The sequence below is a fragment of the Dicentrarchus labrax genome, unplaced genomic scaffold (assembly GCF_905237075.1).
Source record: "Dicentrarchus labrax unplaced genomic scaffold, dlabrax2021, whole genome shotgun sequence".
In the NCBI taxonomy this organism is placed as follows: Eukaryota; Metazoa; Chordata; class Actinopteri; family Moronidae; genus Dicentrarchus; species Dicentrarchus labrax.
In genome coordinates, this window is record NW_026136702.1 from 21,371,939 (window position 1) to 21,390,280 (window position 18,342).

At 38.5% G+C, this 18,342-nt stretch overlaps 1 protein-coding gene across 1 annotated transcript in view; it reads right to left on the reverse strand.

Annotated features, from left to right (window-relative positions):
* Positions 1-3,945: 3,945 nt before the first annotated feature.
* epas1b (endothelial PAS domain protein 1b) overlaps positions 3,946-18,342 on the reverse strand; it is a 54,405-nt gene continuing 40,008 nt past the window's right edge. The window contains exons 7-16 of the mRNA XM_051380293.1: positions 18,220-18,326; positions 14,441-14,588; positions 13,935-14,143; positions 13,309-13,550; positions 12,795-12,908; positions 11,751-12,274; positions 11,507-11,603; positions 11,042-11,135; positions 10,778-10,951; positions 3,946-10,211 (exon numbers count right to left, since the gene is read on the reverse strand). Coding sequence (XP_051236253.1) covers positions 10,060-10,211; positions 10,778-10,951; positions 11,042-11,135; positions 11,507-11,603; positions 11,751-12,274; positions 12,795-12,908; positions 13,309-13,550; positions 13,935-14,143; positions 14,441-14,588; positions 18,220-18,326 — 1,861 coding nt within the window. The 3' untranslated portion in view covers positions 3,946-10,059. The remainder of the gene's footprint in view (positions 10,212-10,777; positions 10,952-11,041; positions 11,136-11,506; positions 11,604-11,750; positions 12,275-12,794; positions 12,909-13,308; positions 13,551-13,934; positions 14,144-14,440; positions 14,589-18,219; positions 18,327-18,342) is intronic.

Genomic DNA, 18,342 nt, shown 5'->3' on the forward strand with positions numbered 1-18,342 from the left:
CCAGAAGTGATGAGGTGCCTTGTTCTATTATTCTTTATAATTGAATGAAATCTGATGTGGGGAAAAAAAAAATTGCTTTTGATCCAGCCAAATAAAACCAGTTCATACTGTTAAGTGGTCCGTGTAGGTCCGTGTATCTTTTGGTCATTGGATTTATGAATATAAAAAATATGGTCAAATATGAAATCCCTGGAGGCATAAATATGAGACTTTTATTTTGGCATTTCTCCACACTGGTGCAGTAAACTTGATATAAAGTGTTTTTTATTCATTAGGGGCGCATGAAACACTTTAATGTAACATGTTTTAATTCAAGCTTACTGTTCTAAATACCTTTATTTTGAAAACCGGAAGTAAATAAGCTGTTTCTCCGCATTTACCATCACTCGAAATTTAAGTGCGGCTGATTTGACTACGGAGATCGGACTGACCGCAGTCTACTAGCCTACTGTTTCTTCTACACAGCACCGTCCTGTAAATGACAACATCCGGCCTCAGAATATGAAAAAACAGGCCTTTTTTTACGTTTCTGTTTTCTAGTGATTTTATTTTTTGTATTATGAAATAGAAAATGAAAATCGAATAAGTTTTTAAATTTCGCTCATCCCTTTTTGACCATGGAAAAGAAAAACGCCTTGTATTTTAATTCTTGTATTTTAAAACGAAAATCAAATAACCACTCGTTTTCTGTTTTTTAATACCCATTTCTGAAAGGAACATCCAATGACCAAAAGATACACGGACTGTTAAGTACACACCATGTATAAATGATGGTAGTGCATCAAGAGATGCTCATAAAAGGAAATTAACAGGTGTGCATCTCTTTACTGACCAGCAGCATCAATATACTGAGCTGGTTTGTTTGGTGATAGTGGCACAGAAATATAAAGTATGTGAGCTAATGTCTCCAGCTTACATGGACTGGACATGGACTTATTTGATAGTTTTGTCTTTTCTACTTAGACATGCAAAAACAGTGTCCATGCAGAGCAAAACAAAGACAAAGTTTTATAGTAGTAGGCTTTTCTCAGTTCGTACTTGGAGCATTATGTTGACAGATCGCTGATAACTTCTAATGCAAATACAGAACATACCGTATATATGTACATCCGTCTGCTTTTGTCAGTGCTGGTGGTAGGAAGTAGGTTAGGGCCCTTTTCAGAACACTCCCATTACAATTCTAATTGTTTCCGCCTACCTGAAAGTTGGCAATACCTATAGTCTCTTAACTTGCGAATGATCCTGGTTCGCTAAAGCTTTGTGTTTTGTATCCACATTTCAAGTTGTATCCTGAAAACACCAAAATGACCAGTACTGTGAGCAGACAAAAGGTAGTAAACAATGAGTCCTTTCTTTTTGTGCCAGTTTGGCCTGTTTGTGCCTATCTGTCTGTCTGTCCAAGTCAAATAAAGGATGTGCGTCACAATCCAAAACAAAAACATCAAGCACAATACGAAGGTGGAGTAAAAGCTTTGAAATATGTTTTCCATGCAACAGGGAAGCAGACCAGACTCATCAAAAAGCTTTTTAATCGCTGGCAAACATTTAGAGAGTGAGGAAAAATGTGACTTCTTGGGGTTACTTTTCTTTTCCTTTGCTCACATCGATGCCATGATGCTGACAGTGTAATAGAAGGTTACAAAGATCCACAACAGATCTGATTTGAGGGTCAGATACAAGTTTAAAACTGCTACATATACTGTACCTTATTTTAAATAAACAACTTTAAAGCTCTCAATCTATCACAGTTGACTTAAGGCCATCACGTTGACACATCATTAATATGAACTTGGCTTCTAACATCAGTCTCAGTCTCCCCTGAAGTCTAGAGTGCCAAAGCTCCAGTCTGTAACATGTAACATTTAGGATGATATATAATGTATTTTTTAGTGTTCGCTTTAAAGCTTTAACCAGTCTGTATTACATTGAGGTTTGGGTTATGTTAAGGTTTGAGTTTATAATTAAGATGAGTGTAAGCCTTCATAAGGGTCAGTGTTTCATCTATTCAGATGTATATTTTTTTGTATAATCACCTGAATATAAGAATTGTGTTTTCGTCACCTTAGAATGAGACGTTTTTATGTACAGGGGGAGCAGGTCCTCTTCCATGGAGTCCGCCATGTTTCTACAGTAGCCCAGAATGGACAAACCAAACACTGGCTCTAGACAGGGCCTTCTTCCGGTCTTTAAAAGAAGCAATACAAATGTCCAAAAAATTATAAAATGATCTTTAAATGTGAAATAAATACATAATAGAATTTATGTTATTTTTTTTTTTTTGTTTAGCTTTTTTTTTTTGTGTAGCTGCTTCTGATCCCAGGGATGCCTACAGCTGTGGGCTTACTGTATGTTTGATCATGGCCTTAATATATATTTTGTTAAAATTGCAGCAACTCTAAAAACTCTATTTAAACTCTGAGAATTGATCATGCTTAATGAGCCTATTGTACTGTATGTTTCACATGTATAACAATCTGAAAGGCTAACAGTGTTTTCCCCTTTTGTGTAGTGCAGGAATAAATTAAAATATAAAAATATGTTTTACACAATACTTAAATAAAAGACCAGTATATCACAAGAGAACGATACTTGAGTAAATGTACTTGGTTATTTCATTAAATTGTATTACTAAGCTCCTCGCAACTAAAACTGATTGATACTTTTTCTCCTTTTATGGCTGTTTTTAAATTGTTGGTATTGGAATGAATATAAGGAGAGAAACAGTAGGTAGGTAACACACGTTTGTACTTCTACACCTGTGTGGACCTTCAATTCAAAAAGCCTTTTGAAGAAAGGACAAAATGTCCTCACTTTCCCAAAGTATCCCCTCAACGCCTGATTCTCAAATTGGTCTTCATATAGATAGACATACAAGCAGAGAAAGATGTGGAGAAAAAACGTGAAATGTAGAGTGTAATAGGAAGGAACCAAAACCACAGAACAGGCTGGTACAGACTGTTCTTTAATTAGCGTGTTTGGAACTGCTAAATGGTCTTGAACTGAACACAGTGTTGGCTGAAGAACAACTCAAATACTGAGACCTGCTTGTGCAAACTCTCACCCGTCACCTGAGTAATATGTTAACGGTGGGGTCAGTTATTCTGGAGAAAGATAGCTGATTGCTGAGTCTCATTCCCAGGTTGTCAAATTCAAAGTACAGGATGAGAAGTGCACCAGCTCAGTACAATTTTATAGTGCATGTATATTGTTTATAGTAATGTGCCATATCTTTCCATGTCTATATTTCAAAGAAATATATTGGTCTGTACTCCTACATTCAATGACAACAGGTAAAAAAAAAAAAATCCTGCATCTGCCAAATTTACTCACATTATACAGGAGCATGTAATCCTTCAACAGATTTAAAATGGGACAAATTGATCCAAGTTTACCCAGCTGCAGCAATTTATTGCAATACTAGAATTTATAAAGGGGTTGCCACAGGGCTCTGTACTGGTACTTATGTTATTTATTATATACCCATAATCTTGGGAGAAATTTGAATGTTGTAAATTGAATTATTATTATTGTGAATTATTTTATATATATATATATATATATATATATATATTATGCTGATTATACATTTATTTATTACAAGTTGTATACCATTTGGCTGAAACGCCTTTAGTGTTGTCAAATAAACTGCTGGGTTTTTCAAAACTTAAACATTTAAAAGGCATACTATGCAGTTTTCTGGTTTTGTCAAACAGCTACCCCTAGAGTCGCTGCGGAGTACTTGTATTTAACGTTAACTGTCCTAAATACCACTCACCAGAGCCGTCTCTACCTAAACCTTTGACTTATAATGGGAAATCATTGATGATAAATTAATTATTTTCCTTTATTACAATTATTTATTAACTAATGATCTTTCAATCAGAATATAAAACCTGATGTATGAAAAATTAACTATTAACTACAATAAACCACGCATGAAACTGATAAGGGAGGGTAAGATCAGTATGCTTTAATAATAAGATATCAGTGCAGAAACACAAACTTCTTATTGGGTTAAATTCCCCATATAGTAATAACAATGATAACAATATATGATAATAATAAGATCAATATGAATTTTTAGCATATTTTAAAAAATGCAGAATCAGCTAATATAACTGTACTGTATGACATTGACAAAAACAGAATACAAGAAGCTGAACATGGATCCCATGAAGAAAAACAAAAACCCAGTTGTTACACAAGACAAAATGCTGATATTGCCTTTAAAGAAGAAGTGCAATGAATGAGTTGATTAACTCCGGAAACCTTTTGTTTTGGGGAAACCCTTCAAGCAGCACAGTATGTTGAGCACTAGGACTGGTGATAAGTCTTCTAGGGTTTAAATAGCTGAAGCCCCGCCCATTTTAGCTTAGCATCTGTGTTACTAGCGTTTGCTTCTTAATGGATTCTCTCAGAATCTATTCTTTCTGAAAAGCTGACACCTATTCCTGGGGTTTTCCATCTAAATTCTAAGTTATAGCAATATCTATTAAAAATATTACTAAGTGTATACATTTTTAATTTTTTACCAATTTTAAATTGTCTGGCCAAAGCTAGTGGAGCAGAAGCTATCTTAAAAGGGGGGTGGGACTTCCCCTCTGCCTAGATTTTTATTTTAAATCGACTTCCATCTAGCCAACTCTATCCACATACATTAACACAATTTAGTTCTCTGCAGTTGAAAAAAAATTCAATCTAAGGTGCTGTTCTTCTTCCATGTGCATGAACATTTCATGTCTTAAAACCTCTTTGGTCCCCAAAAATTAATTTAGTGCTGGGACTGTTTAGAATAGTAAAAACACTGTAAATCTGCACTGACATGCTGTAAGGTGGATTTGAGTCTTAAAATAAAGCAAAGTGAGAGTAGAAACGGATGAGCGAACTGTCCAGTGGAGGAGTTGAGAGATATGCATCAGTGGGCAGGCTGAGCAGGATGTCTCTCCCTCTCTCTTAACTCGACAATACGCATTTTCATATCTCCTCTCAGGATAATGTTCATCTCCAGTGCTATTAAACATCACGTGACTTGTGCCTGGTGAAAATGTATTTTTTACAATCTGCATTCAATCTTCATAGATATTGACTCTGATGTAGTCTCCACTTTCACTGCAGAAAGCTTTACAAGAGTCCAGGTACTTTCACTTCCAGAAAAGTAGTTTAGATACCCTAAAATACTTAAATTGCAGATTTGGTTAGAACCCTTACTCTACACATGTAGAGTACAATTATCATGTTGCACTCCATTCATGTGGCAATTAAGGTGGTCCGAAAATGGGATTGTGTGGTAGAATTATGGGCCAAAACAATGAAAATAAGAATAATAGTTTTTAAAGCTTCTGTGTTAAAACTAGTGTGGCACAGTCTTTCGTGGGTTTTTCTCGGTCTTATTTTATTGGAATCTCTCCTATGAACAGCTTTAATTTAAACTATCTACATGATCAAGTCATAAATTATTGAACTGCTTAAGGGAGTATGTTGTTTGTTTTTACAAATTCACAAAATTCAGCTTCTAACCTTCACTGTTGATCCTGTTGATCTACAAAAGCAAGGCATTGACATTCAACAGCCAGTACTGTCCCTGCTGACCTGTGAACCTCCCAGTAGAACCTTTACTGCCCAGTCAAATCTTTTTCACCTAAACATAAAACCCCTTCATCAACAAACATACACTCAGGTTGTTTGATGAGCTGGGGAATCTATTACCTTAAAAACCTTAAACAAATTTTGACTCGTCATCACCAGGGGAGCTACAATGGATTTTAATAGGGTTCTAGTTTAATATAAAAGGCATCTATTGTATGTTCGGTGATGAGGCTGCTGTTCTATCAGTTTTTAAATAAAGGTTGGCTAAAGAGGAGGCTATGAAGGAGCTAGAGGTTATTATGAAAATTGTCCACTGTACATTGTCTGTTGTCAACTAAACTTTGCAAAGTGCAAATTAAACCTCCAAACCAAAGGATTCAGTAAATTCAGTAGATTTTCAACTTTCAAATGAGATACAATGTAAAGTTAGGATTTAATTCAATAATATACCACAGAGTTACAGGAATTCATCTACAGGTTGCAGGGAACAAACTGTGCACTTGAAGGGTAAACTCAGTATATGTGTTGAGACAACAAAACCATGATAAGGCACAATATATGGATTAAAATGCACTTTAAAGAAAATTTCAGCATGACATAAAGCAGAGAACATCAAAATAGTGTTAGTGGATCCAACAGATGTAATAAAGGTTCTAAAAATGACACATACATGGTCAATGAAGCACCATTGCTTTTATATATGCAACTGGAAAACTATGTGATTATGTGGCAACTTCACCTTCTTAACAGTATTCAAAATGCTACATATCTGAAAAGTAAAACTTAGAAAACTGATATTCAGTTTTAATCTCAACGTTTTCCCTGTTATATTTTGTTTTATCTTCTTAAAGCAGCAACAAAAACAGTACTGCCCAGCCAATAGATTTAATAGATATTTTAGGGAATAAGATATTAAAGATATTTAAGGATAAAACAAAACAAAATGCCACAACACGGAAACAGCACGAGAGGAAACAGCACTGCGAGGGATCTGATCCATCTGCATCTACAGGGGTAGATAAGGACAAAGTACCAGGACACATAAACACTAAAAACACTATCTTTGACATTAGTTTTGTCTTTAAATACGTAACGTATATGTGTACAAAGCTCTATAATTGATACTCAAAAGTGGTCACCACACAAAGACAATTACCTCAAAAAATAGAGTGAGATCAAGAAAAATACTGAGAGTACAGGAAAGGAGAGAACAGAGAAAAATGATGAGAATGTGTTTTCACTGAAGGCATACTGTCGATGTTATACTGACATCATTTGGGGGAAATATTTGTCGTTTGAAAACAAAAGTTCTGACCTACTCTAGCTCAAAGCTTTCCGATATTGGCAGCCACTCCATCTTGTTAACTGTAAGAAAAACTGGCCTTGTCCTAATCCTAAAGAATACATACACTCCACTTTCAAGTCACGTCACAGGCTGCTGTACTGCACTGAAACCAAGGTTGCTGCTGCTATGTACACAAGTATAGTCTGAATGAGTAAGTGGTTATGTAGTTGCTACTGTCTCTTAGACTCTCTGGTTTGTGCAGTGGTGTGCAAAGAGGGCGTAAAAGCAGAAGTGTCTTTTTTGCCTTCCCTTCTGTTCAGCCAAGGTGCCCTTTTGATCTCCCCTAGTGTACTGATTAGCCCTGTGATTGGCTCAAATCTCCTTCAAAGCCCCCCCAAATATCATCCTGTTCGCTTAAAAGGAGGATACCAGTGATTTTGCAAGTTTAAGCTAATTTTAAACTCTTTCTTTGACTATGACTTTAAAATATTGTTTTCTATCATTCCAACAGTCAATTACATTAGAGTTTTAAAATAATTAAGTAAAATTTCTAAATTAAGAATTGGAAATTATTGAATAGATTTTTCATTTGTAGCTTAAACTGAATTGTGAAACTTGGAACATTGTTGTGTGTGTTTCTTTGTCATATATGATCGTAAACTGAATATCTTGGACTGGCGGTCAAGAGATTTGAATATGCTACCTTGGGCTCGTTTTACACGATTAATCCTGAAAATATTATGCAGCATCAATCAAGCATTACCCGGGACAGGAGAATAAAAAAACTAAAACACGACCATTAAGGGCATAAAAAAAGAAAATCAACCTAAAAATATACTTGCATACAAGAGAGGTGCCCCTTTTTCGTCATCATCCACCACCCTTACGTAGCCTTTGCACACCACTGATTTTTATGGTTTTCTGTATTGTGTGAAGTGTGTGTAAGCCTACAATATGTAATCAAATGCACGCTTACTGGGTGTTTAAGTCAGATCTTTTGTACAAGCGATCTGTTTGGTGAATAAGGCTAGCTTTGTTGCTGACTAAGCTCAATGAAATAATTGCACAATAAGAAAAAAAACCCTGTAGTCACACAAGCTACTTACCTGACCGAGAAACACGAGAAACATGTTGAGATAAATCAAACGTAGATTTAAGAAGAGAAGATTAAGGAAAAATAGAAAAACAGGAAAAAAACATATCATTATTCAACTTACAGTAGAGTACATGTGTCGCAATATATGTTTACTATTGTGTCTGTGAGTTTGACACAAAAATAAAAGAACATGGTAGGTGGAGTAAGAACAAAAAAAAAAGTAAATAAGAGAAACAAAGCAGTATTGATATGTTAAAGTGTCCCGTCGATTTGGATTAAACAATGTGGGGAGATTTGATAAAAGTTAAAATAGATTCTCAATTCAATGACAAACAAAAAAACAAAAAACAATATAATGCATATGTCATTAAAGTTGACCCAAACAGATGTAATGTTACTGTGAACCACTTTATATTGTGAGAAACAAACTCCTAAATGACCAAAATGCACTACAGAGCAGAGTATGATGTTGCAGTGACTCAGGTGGGATGGATTCAGGCAAGACGAGGCAGGTTGATGACTGTATAATTGTGTCTGTCTGTATATGTGGAAAAGGCTTGATAAGAGTTATAGGTATAATTTTGATTTGGCTTATTGATTCTCATCATATCCTGAGCTTTAGCTTTTCTTTTGTGAATGAAATTAAATCGGAGCTTCTAAAAAAAATTTAAAAAAAGAACACATGAAAAACCCCACTATCTTAAGCAGGTTTGATATACATAAAAAAGTTAAATGTTGTTTTTACGTGAGTTTGGACATTGAAAGCTAGCATTATCTGATCCGGGAGCTGTATCTTTTCAGTTATCAACAACCCTGCATTACTATAGCTTATTGCAAGAGGTTGCAATATGATGAAGGGGATAGGAGAAAAGAAGATTCTGTTCTTGCAGACAATGTTGTATTTATTTTTTCAGACTTTTGTCTAATTTTTGCTTGTTTTGTGTGAATAAATAGTATTATTTTCTTTTGACCTCTAAAAATAATTCAAATGACACATTTTAAAAGGTTCAAAGGGGAAAATGTGTCAGCACTATCACGTTTTTGGGGGGAATCAATAAGCAAAATCAAAGTGCATGTTTTGTAAAGAATCCTTTGTCCGTACACGTTTTAAAATGGCTACATTTCAGAGCTATTTCATGATATCCAACTCTTGCTTGATGCTTTGATTGGAACTGAAAAAGTGCGCTGGATCTAATTGCTGGTCAAAAACATGAAGTGAAAGAACACAGTGTCTCTGTTAATGTATAGGTAGTATAATATCTTCTCCTCCTCTGAGCTAAATGAGCTAAATGAGTTAAGATAATGAAGGGAAGGTAGGGCTAGGAACCGAGCTGCATAGAGTTCATATCAGGGTGTAGGTCTGTGACGGAGACTGGTTCTGGATAAGACACAGGTTGTAGGTTGGAATCCCATACCAATATTTAGCCTGGCTGTGGATTCCCACCTTGCTTAGCCTTAGCAGGAGACTGCTGGTGGTCAATGTGTATGACTGTAGATGTTTGGGCAGAGCTGGTCTTTAAGGCATATTATGTGTTTTAATCCCACACCAACACCTATTTTACACCAAAGACCCAACCTGTGTTTCCAAACACAGAGCTGACCTGTGAGAGACAAGACCAAACCAGCAATAAATCCCAGTGTCACGACTTTTTGATGCAGGTCAGACAGACTGTTGCATCACTTTGTACTCTGTTAGTTTATTGTCCCGCCTTGACCTTTTTTCACCAAGTGACCCATGTTACCTTATATATGTGGGTCTTGTGTGTGGGTAGCTCAATGCATGGCAATTTTCTTACACTGGTGGTCAACCTGCATCTGATTTGAGTCGAGAGCTTGGAGAAAAGGGGTGTAAAATGGCTTGACCCTAACATTGTAGCTTGTTTGGGTGGTCTAGGTACAGAGCTATATGGGGACAGGGGTGTGGGGCTGAGCCAAATAAGCTAAATAAGACAGGATGTGGTTATGTATACCATTCCCTATAGGTAGCTTAACCCTTAGGACTCTTAGAGAGCCCAGAGGTACAAAGGTAAAGAGGCTTATGTCCCGGGCTAGGAGTAAGTCTGGGTCTATGGCGGGGTTTGAATCTGGAGCTCTAGGTGGCCTGGTCCAGGGCTCTCAGCAGGTCACAGCCCTGGAGGAGGTGCAGGTTGCCCTGCAGTGGGACGTTGACCTCACAGTCATAACGGGTCAACTCCGGCAGACAGGAGGACTCAAACGAAGTGCCCAGCAGACGACTGGCAATACCTGAAAAATGACAGAGAAATCTTAATAATTGAATCTAAGCATGCAGGTAGGTAGCCACTAAGTCAAATAAGTAATCATCTTAATCTTATTACATAATTTCTGTCTGTAATGAAGACCTAAAAACCTTATTTTCTTAAAGCATCTACAAGGAACTTCCATTTTGTGTTGATTCTGGCGTCCCCTGGGAACCATGCGGTAGTGTTTCTCCGAGCCAGTGGCAGGCACTAAGTATAACTATATTTAAATAGCCAATATTCTCACTGATGGTATTTATGTAGGTCACATAGAGGCATCAGTATTAAACTGAGATTCATAACCAGATAAAAACACATTGTAGTATGTTTAAAATAAGTGAAAGAAATCTGCCAGAGGAGTTAGAATACTTTGGCCTGTTTCCATCAGAAAGCAGCTTCTTTCAAAATAATTCTAGAATTTAGTGTGTAAATCTTAAGTATGAACAATCAATAAAAACTTAATGACTCAGTTCCATACTATATTGACTTCATAAGCCAGTGATGTTAGTTGAGTTTCTAGGCAGTTTAACTGGTAAAGTCCGGTCAGCTCACCCTCAGTCTTGTTAGAAGGCATCATGTTATACTGTGTGTAGTTACAGCTCTTTTGGGGAAAGGGTTTCTCATTTACGCCACCTATCCCATTTCCGGGATACTGAGACTTCCTGTGTTGCTGCAGAGAGCTGATACATGACATGCTGCCTGACACCATCCTCCTCATCCCTGACTCTGAGACAGAGAGATTACAAGAACAGTTGGTGGGTGGAAGAGATAAGAATGTGAGCTATTTTTTTAAACACACAAACAAGTAGCACATACCTGTCAGTGATCCTGCACTGAGGGAGCGATCCATGGCGGCACATCTGTCATCCCTCATCTTCTTCCAGATGATTTCTGATGGCTTATTTTCATCCTGAGACACAATCACATGGTTATGTAATTAGCTGTACGTCCACAAAAATACAGTGATTTCCCCAAACAATTCAAGGCACACAGCTTTAGCCTCCACTCAAAAATAGGTTTGTTGTTCCTATAGTTTGATGTTTGAGCTTCACTGTACAGAATGATGTATGTGCTAGAAGAATGTTTTCACATTCATCTGCTGAAAGTGGAAAGTTTCTCTGTGCTCACTGAAAACGTGATTTTAAGGGGCGGAGCCTACAAGCATCATTTGTGACATCAAAAATATTTTGGAAGTCAAACCTGGTCCTGTTCCTAGTCCCTAACCCTAACCCTGGAAACTTGTTGTATGATAAATACTGTATGGTTATTAGAGAAACTCACCGAAGCCATCTGGGTGAAGGAGCGCTTGATACTGCTGGTCATGGCCACTCTGGCTGGACTCATGTCTCTGTAGGCTTGTACAAAGTTGTCAATGGACCTGCACACACAAAGTACACACAACGAGATTTAGAATTTGATGTCAAAACAGCCAGCTGTTTTTTGATTGGTAGTTCTACCATTGCATTCATTTTGAAAACCTTGTGAGTTATCATTTCAGTCTTGTTTTAAAATATGAGGACATCACCTCTGTTTCTGCATGAGATGTGGCATGCTCTGCTGGTAGGACAGGCGCTCCTCTCCTGCCAACGTGTCTATCAGGTAGGCCTTGGTGGCACGTGGTTGTTGTTGATAGGTTAACAGTGGATCCGGTGGCCACTGCAGATTCTGCCTGCCACCCATGGAGGACAGAGGGGTGCTGGCTGGTGCCTGGTATGGGGGATTCTGTATGTGCCCCATCATGCATGACCCTGCACGGAGGTCCACATTCCGCTGGCTGGAGCCTCTCTTCTCCCTTGCAGCCCAGGATGCATCTGTCTGGTGCTGGTAGTGGCCTTGGGACTGAGGAGGGGAGGACAGGGGCTGGAAGAGGCTGGCGATGTTGCTGAAGCTCTGGGGTTTTTGGGTAAGGCTGCTGTTGCTCCCCATGGATCCCGCTTGACCTGGCTCCAGGGGCTCTGATTCTGGGATGATAGGATGCAGCTGAAAGTCCTCGCCATCCATGGGAATGTAAGGAGCCAATGTCTCCAGGTCTAAGTCACTCAGGTCCCTCTGGAAAAAGGAAATATTACATGGTTTGTCACAATATGGAAAAAAAGTCAGTTAAAATAGGTCGAACCAAGAAACAGACTCCAAAGTGAAGTCAGAGGCAGTAAAAGTTTGGTACACATAGAGCTCTCTAGAGAGATTTGTGTTTCTAAAAACTAGACTGATGTGTCATTACTTTGAAAATTAAAATTACCTTAAAACCTGGTAACTGCAGAGTTTAGAGAGGGGAACTATTAGGCTTAAAAGTGATGAAATGTTAATAAATGATTTATACCCACTAAATCTAGTAATAATTTGTAAATGCTTGTCAAGTTGTATAACTACTAACAAAATATCCTTCAACATGGGAAAAATATTATGTTGAAATGAGCTTTTCCCAAAAAGGGAAGAGAGACAAGGAAAGCCAAGTTTTCAATCAGATTCCGTAAACAAGGCCTCCTTAGTCAAATTAATGAAAGAATAACACAGAGAGGAAAAGGTTTAGACATAAGCGTATTCATGGGATGAAGAAAAGGACACACACCTCAGTGTTTGCAGGACTGCTATTGCCCTCTGTGTCCAGGGCTAAAAGCTTCTCGGTCAGCTCCACCTTCAGGTCACTCTCCACGGAGCTGTAGTAATCACCTGGGCTGCTGGGCTGCAGGGATGAAAGCGAGGGGGAGGATGGAGGAAATGAGAATGATGGATGGGGGCAAGAGAGGTAAAGGAAGAGACGACCAGGATGACAATTACAGAGAAAAGGGACAAAATGTAAGAGGAAGAACAGAGTGTAAAATGAAAGAGAAAGAAACACAGAGTGAAAGATGAGCTTTGACAAAGGCACTATTCACTGGTAAGAGCCTGTTCCTTCCAAACATCCACCCCCGTTATTCCCACACACATTGCCCACAGTTAGTGACCTTTAACCCCCCCAGGCCTCACTGAACAGAGAGAACAAACTATGAAACAAATGCAACCAGTCCCTCGCTCACTAACTAATTACTCCTTTTCAATTTAACATTCAGCCTCTCAGTTGCACCCTCCGTCCTCGTCCTCACCGTGGAGCAGCTGCTGAGGCTCGGAGTGGGGCTGCCCATTGGTGGATTCTGCTGCACGGTGAATGTACTGGCCATGTTAGACATGTCCCTTGGAACTTGAGCCGGGGTTTGGCCTAGCCTTGCTGGAGGGGCAGGCTTGTGGCTCTCGCTGGCCCAGGACGGAGGTCCCGGAGCGTGCATAGCTGTGGCAGACACCTGGGTGTATCCAGCTGGCTGCTGGGGCTCCTCAAACTGAGGGCGATCTGCATGAAAGAAGTAGAAATTAGAATGAGTTGAAAAGAATAGCGAGATAAAGTGCCATGGGGAAAAGGTTTTACAAACATGAGACACTAAATGCTGATGCCAATTTGTACAAAAATATTAATCTTGCCAAGATCTAAGTTGCGTTTATAGCCTTAAATAAGGGTAAATCTGTTGGTTCAAAGCAGTGCTGAAGTTCAAAATATTTAATATCATGGAAAATACTTATTTCTTGTTTCAGGTTTTAGTATTGGAAAGTGGTTTAAGTGTAATAATGCGCTACAAGGTGTCCATTTGTAGAGGGAATTGTTCAGGACACATTAGCCAAGAGCAATCATAATAATGACCCCAACAAATGCACTTAGGTGACAGAAGTCAGTACAGACCGAAGTCGAGGGAAATGATTGTGTCTCCGGGTGTTGGAGCCAGCTGGGCAAGGTCCTCTGGCTCCTCTTTGAGTTTGGTGAAGAGAACATCTCCAGGCTCTCCAGTCATGCCAGCACCTCCAGCAGTGAAGAAGCTGCTCATGTGGCGTGGCTTGAACAGGGACTCTGTCTGCTCCAAAGAGAAAATAGTCGCCTTCTCCTCAATGTCACTGCAGGATTGGAGAGGGAGAGCAGAGTGAGTTGGGTTTGGTGTGGATACAGAATGCAGAGAACACTTCTACAGTACATAAAACCCTTAAATACCCTAAAATATCTCATATTAAGCTCTTGTGTTAGAAACATGAATGATCTGTGATGGTAATTTTTGGCAGGTTCTATTCTAATATGGTTTTAAGTAATCAAGACATTTGAAACAATTGACACTTTTTGACCAAATAAAACCTGATTTGGACATATTTTCACCTACCGTTAGCCAGAACTGTGTTCAACAGGATAACAGTGCTTACCTGAGGACATAGTTTATGCACACGATGCACTGGGGCTGGGAGTTGCGGCTGTTGTAAATAACAGTTCCCTGGGTTTCTACCCAGACGAAGCCTCCGTTCTTAGCCAGCATACGATATTGACCGCTCACTGCCTGACCCTTGGTACACACTGCAGGAAGAGAGAAGTGGGAAATACCTTCGTGTTATGAGCTATTGTATTTGGTAACTCAAGGCCATTCACGTGTGAAACTGAGCCACTCATGCTCAGGTTGACAGTGAAGATGTTTTCATGTTGCAGAAATAAACCGTCCTCTCACCAAAGTTATTATACTTAACTAAAACTAACTAAAACAATATTCTGTACGGACATTATATATATATATATATATATATATATATATATATATATATATATATATATATAATAACTCTGTCTCTCACTGCCCAAACATCTTTAATGATCCTAATGAGGCTCAAACCTTGTTCACATATACTACAATGTCATACTTTGCACACAGAACCACTTATATTCACACTTGACCCATTGTGAGAGTAAGTAACAATGGTATAATAAAAATTTGTAAAGTAAAATTTGTTGAATGTTGGATCTGTGTTGTGTTTTGAAAAAATAAGATAGGAGTAAAAGGGTGAGTTGGAATATTTCTATTCAGTCTCTATTTATATTTTCAAATTGTCCATCTGGGGTGAAAACCTTATCTCAAGTTTTGGTAATTTTTTTTATTCTAAAAAGGAGTAAACATGCTCCTTTACAGGCAGAGACCATTTTACAACCTCCTTAGAAACCCTTTTCAATAATGCCACACGTCGTTCAGCGAAACGTAGTGTGGTGGCGTAGTAGTGTAGTTTTAATAACGCACTTTGACTCTGAGTAACAGTCCGGTAACAAAGTACATGCTAAATAATCTTCTCAGAAAGAAATTCACCCTACGTGAGAAAGTACCTTGTGAAGTGAAAGCTACTTAGGCTCACTTTAGTCTGTTAATGTCAAGGCCTGATACTGTATTCTGTTATACTGACTGCAACTCTGCAGTCAAAGCTCAGACGAGCTGCATGTGCTGTATTTTATGTGCTTGACGTTTTTATGTTATTTAAATGCCTAATTATTGCATTATTCACAAAATATGCATGTATTTATTTTGTGCGAGGTTGTGAAATCAACCAAACATTAGTTAGCAGGACCAAGTGGGATGTTTGACTTCGAGCTGAGAAGGAGATGTGCTGGCTACAGTCCAAAGTTCAGCACTGGCGTGGGAAAGGAGCAGGGCTGTGGTCAGAGAGTGTACAGAAGGCCAGTAACTGTGTGTGTCTGTGTGTGTCTGTGTGTGTGTGTGTGTGTGTGTGTGTCTGTGTGTGTGTGTGTGTGTGTGTGTGTGTGTGTGTGTGTGTGTGTGTGTCTGTGTGTGTGTGTGTGTGTGTGTGTGTTCGTGTGTGTGTGTGTGTGTGTGTGTGTGTGTGTGTGTGTGTGTGTGTGTGTGTGTGCGCGAGTGTCGAAGGAACCTCAGGGCAACATTATATGTATCAGAGGCTGCTGTTAGCATGTGCTGATCGACAGGCTGGTCACGTTGTCCGTGAGAGCCGGTCGTCTGTGTGTGAGCGTGTAAGACATAGAGAGAGATAAATAGAGAGCCCCTTTATCTCAGGCGATTTCAGCCAACCATGGACTGTAGACACAGATTACTCAGACAAGAAGTAAAAGAACATGCTCACACAAAACATAGAATCTGTGTACAACACAAAACACACAATTCCTAAAAGCCACACGGCCCTAAAATCTTATTTTCAAGAAAGGTCTTTCATATGGTTTTTTTTTTGTTTCAAGATAACAACACTCATGAGAGTTATTTCTTGTTTTATGAAAAATAAGGCTTTATGGACAAATCTGAAATATTTGTCTTAAATACATGATTTAAGATTAATACATTTATTCTATTTCTATTGTTTGATATCTCTTGTAGTATTATTTGTGGAAGGTATATGTCAATGCTCGGTTGTTGTTTAGGTGTTATGCTGTTAGACGGTGCCGGGTTAACATGCCAGAATGTTAGCTACGTTGTCAGTTACTGTTTTTTAATAATCCCATGAGGGATGGGTCTATTAAAAGACAAGATAATATATAATAAAATATTAATTCATTAAGTTGTTTTTTTTTTTACTTTATTTTATTCTTTTTAAGTTCTGTTTGCGATAAAATATATATGTTTGTTGCTGCTAAGTGAAAACTTTTATGGGGGAAAAACAGTGATTTATCAGAGTAGTAGTAGTCTAAAATAGGGGAATTATATTGGCTCTCTCACAGAAAAATTAAACCAATGTTTTTTGCAATGTACACACACACACACACACACACACACGCGCACAGTGTACACACAGACGTATAGTGCCATTATGTCGCAGGGGTGGTTTTAAGGAACTAAATTGCCACTTTTCCTCTTTTACTGTCACTGCTGTTTAGAGCTTCTAATGATACCGTACTGTCAGTGCAGAGAAAAGCCATGACACTTCAGAGCCTTGTTAGCAAACACACACACACACCTACACACACGCACAGTGTCATTAGAATGTAATAGAGGCCACCTGGTCTCCTGTCCACTGTGTTTGTGGCAGCAGATGAGCAAACCTCATAAGGCCATCAGTGGCTATGCTTGATTTAATAAAGACAAGACATCTTAATACCATGCTCCTGCTCTGTACACACTCTCCACACACACACACACACACACACACACACACACACACACACACACACACACACACACACACACACACACACACACACACACACACACACACACACACACACACACACACACACACACACACACACACACACACACACACACACAAATAGACATGAATGTATTACCACACAGGAATTAAAAACAGTGAAAAGAAAACTTAAATTCAGACTGATATTCATACCTAATTAACATTCTGTTATGACTTTTGCTTCTCAAAAGGAATCGATATTTAAATTAACATGCACTTAACACCAGAGTACATAAGGCTCACATTATCAACACCATCACAGGATTGTAACTGTTGCTAACATGTTGTAACGTAACTACAACACATAAGTTATTAGTCAACTAGCATAACCAGGCTTTATAATTGGATTGTTTATGCTAATAAACACAATGTTTCTAAAGGCAGTCAGACTTATGTCTCTATAAGTAAGATGACTTTAATATCAAAAAGTGATTTTAATCCCATCCGAAGCGTATATTGGTAATTTTTCAGCCACAATTACCTACTGTTCTTCTGAGAACTCGCTGGTCGTCCTGTAATTTCCTGCTAATCTTATCAGCTCAGTGCGAAATGGGACTTTTGTGTGAAAACGGAAGAATATGTTTTTGCTAATCTGACTGACACATGGACTATTTGGAAACCAATACGACAATGTAAAAAAATGAAAGCTATCAGGAGCGCAAGGCCATGTAAAAGCTCATGAAATGGGCTGTTGTTATGTCGGCTACTGTAGGTACAGGTTTTCTCTTTTGGCTTGTCCTGTAAAATGTCTCTTACGGACCACGTCCTGTAATTCTGAATCTAGAACAATGAGTTCAATTTAGGAGCACAACATTTTATCTACTGATTCGTCCTTTGAATGAATCCACAAGTTCATATAATGAATATGAGAGAGCTCTGATTGGTCCTCTGAACGACTTAACATTTATTGGTAATCAAATTTCACCTCCTTGAACAACTTCATGTTCACCAGCAAGGATTCATATTTATTTAATTGCTTTGAGTGTGTATCCATGTAAGTTGTGTGTGCTTACAGTTGTGGTGGCTCTTGGTGACGCTGTCTGAGTCCAGGGCGTGGTAAAAGTCGTAGACTGAGCGACCCAGCAGATCCTCAGGAGTGTAACCCATCAACTCTGTTACCCTGTAACACACACATA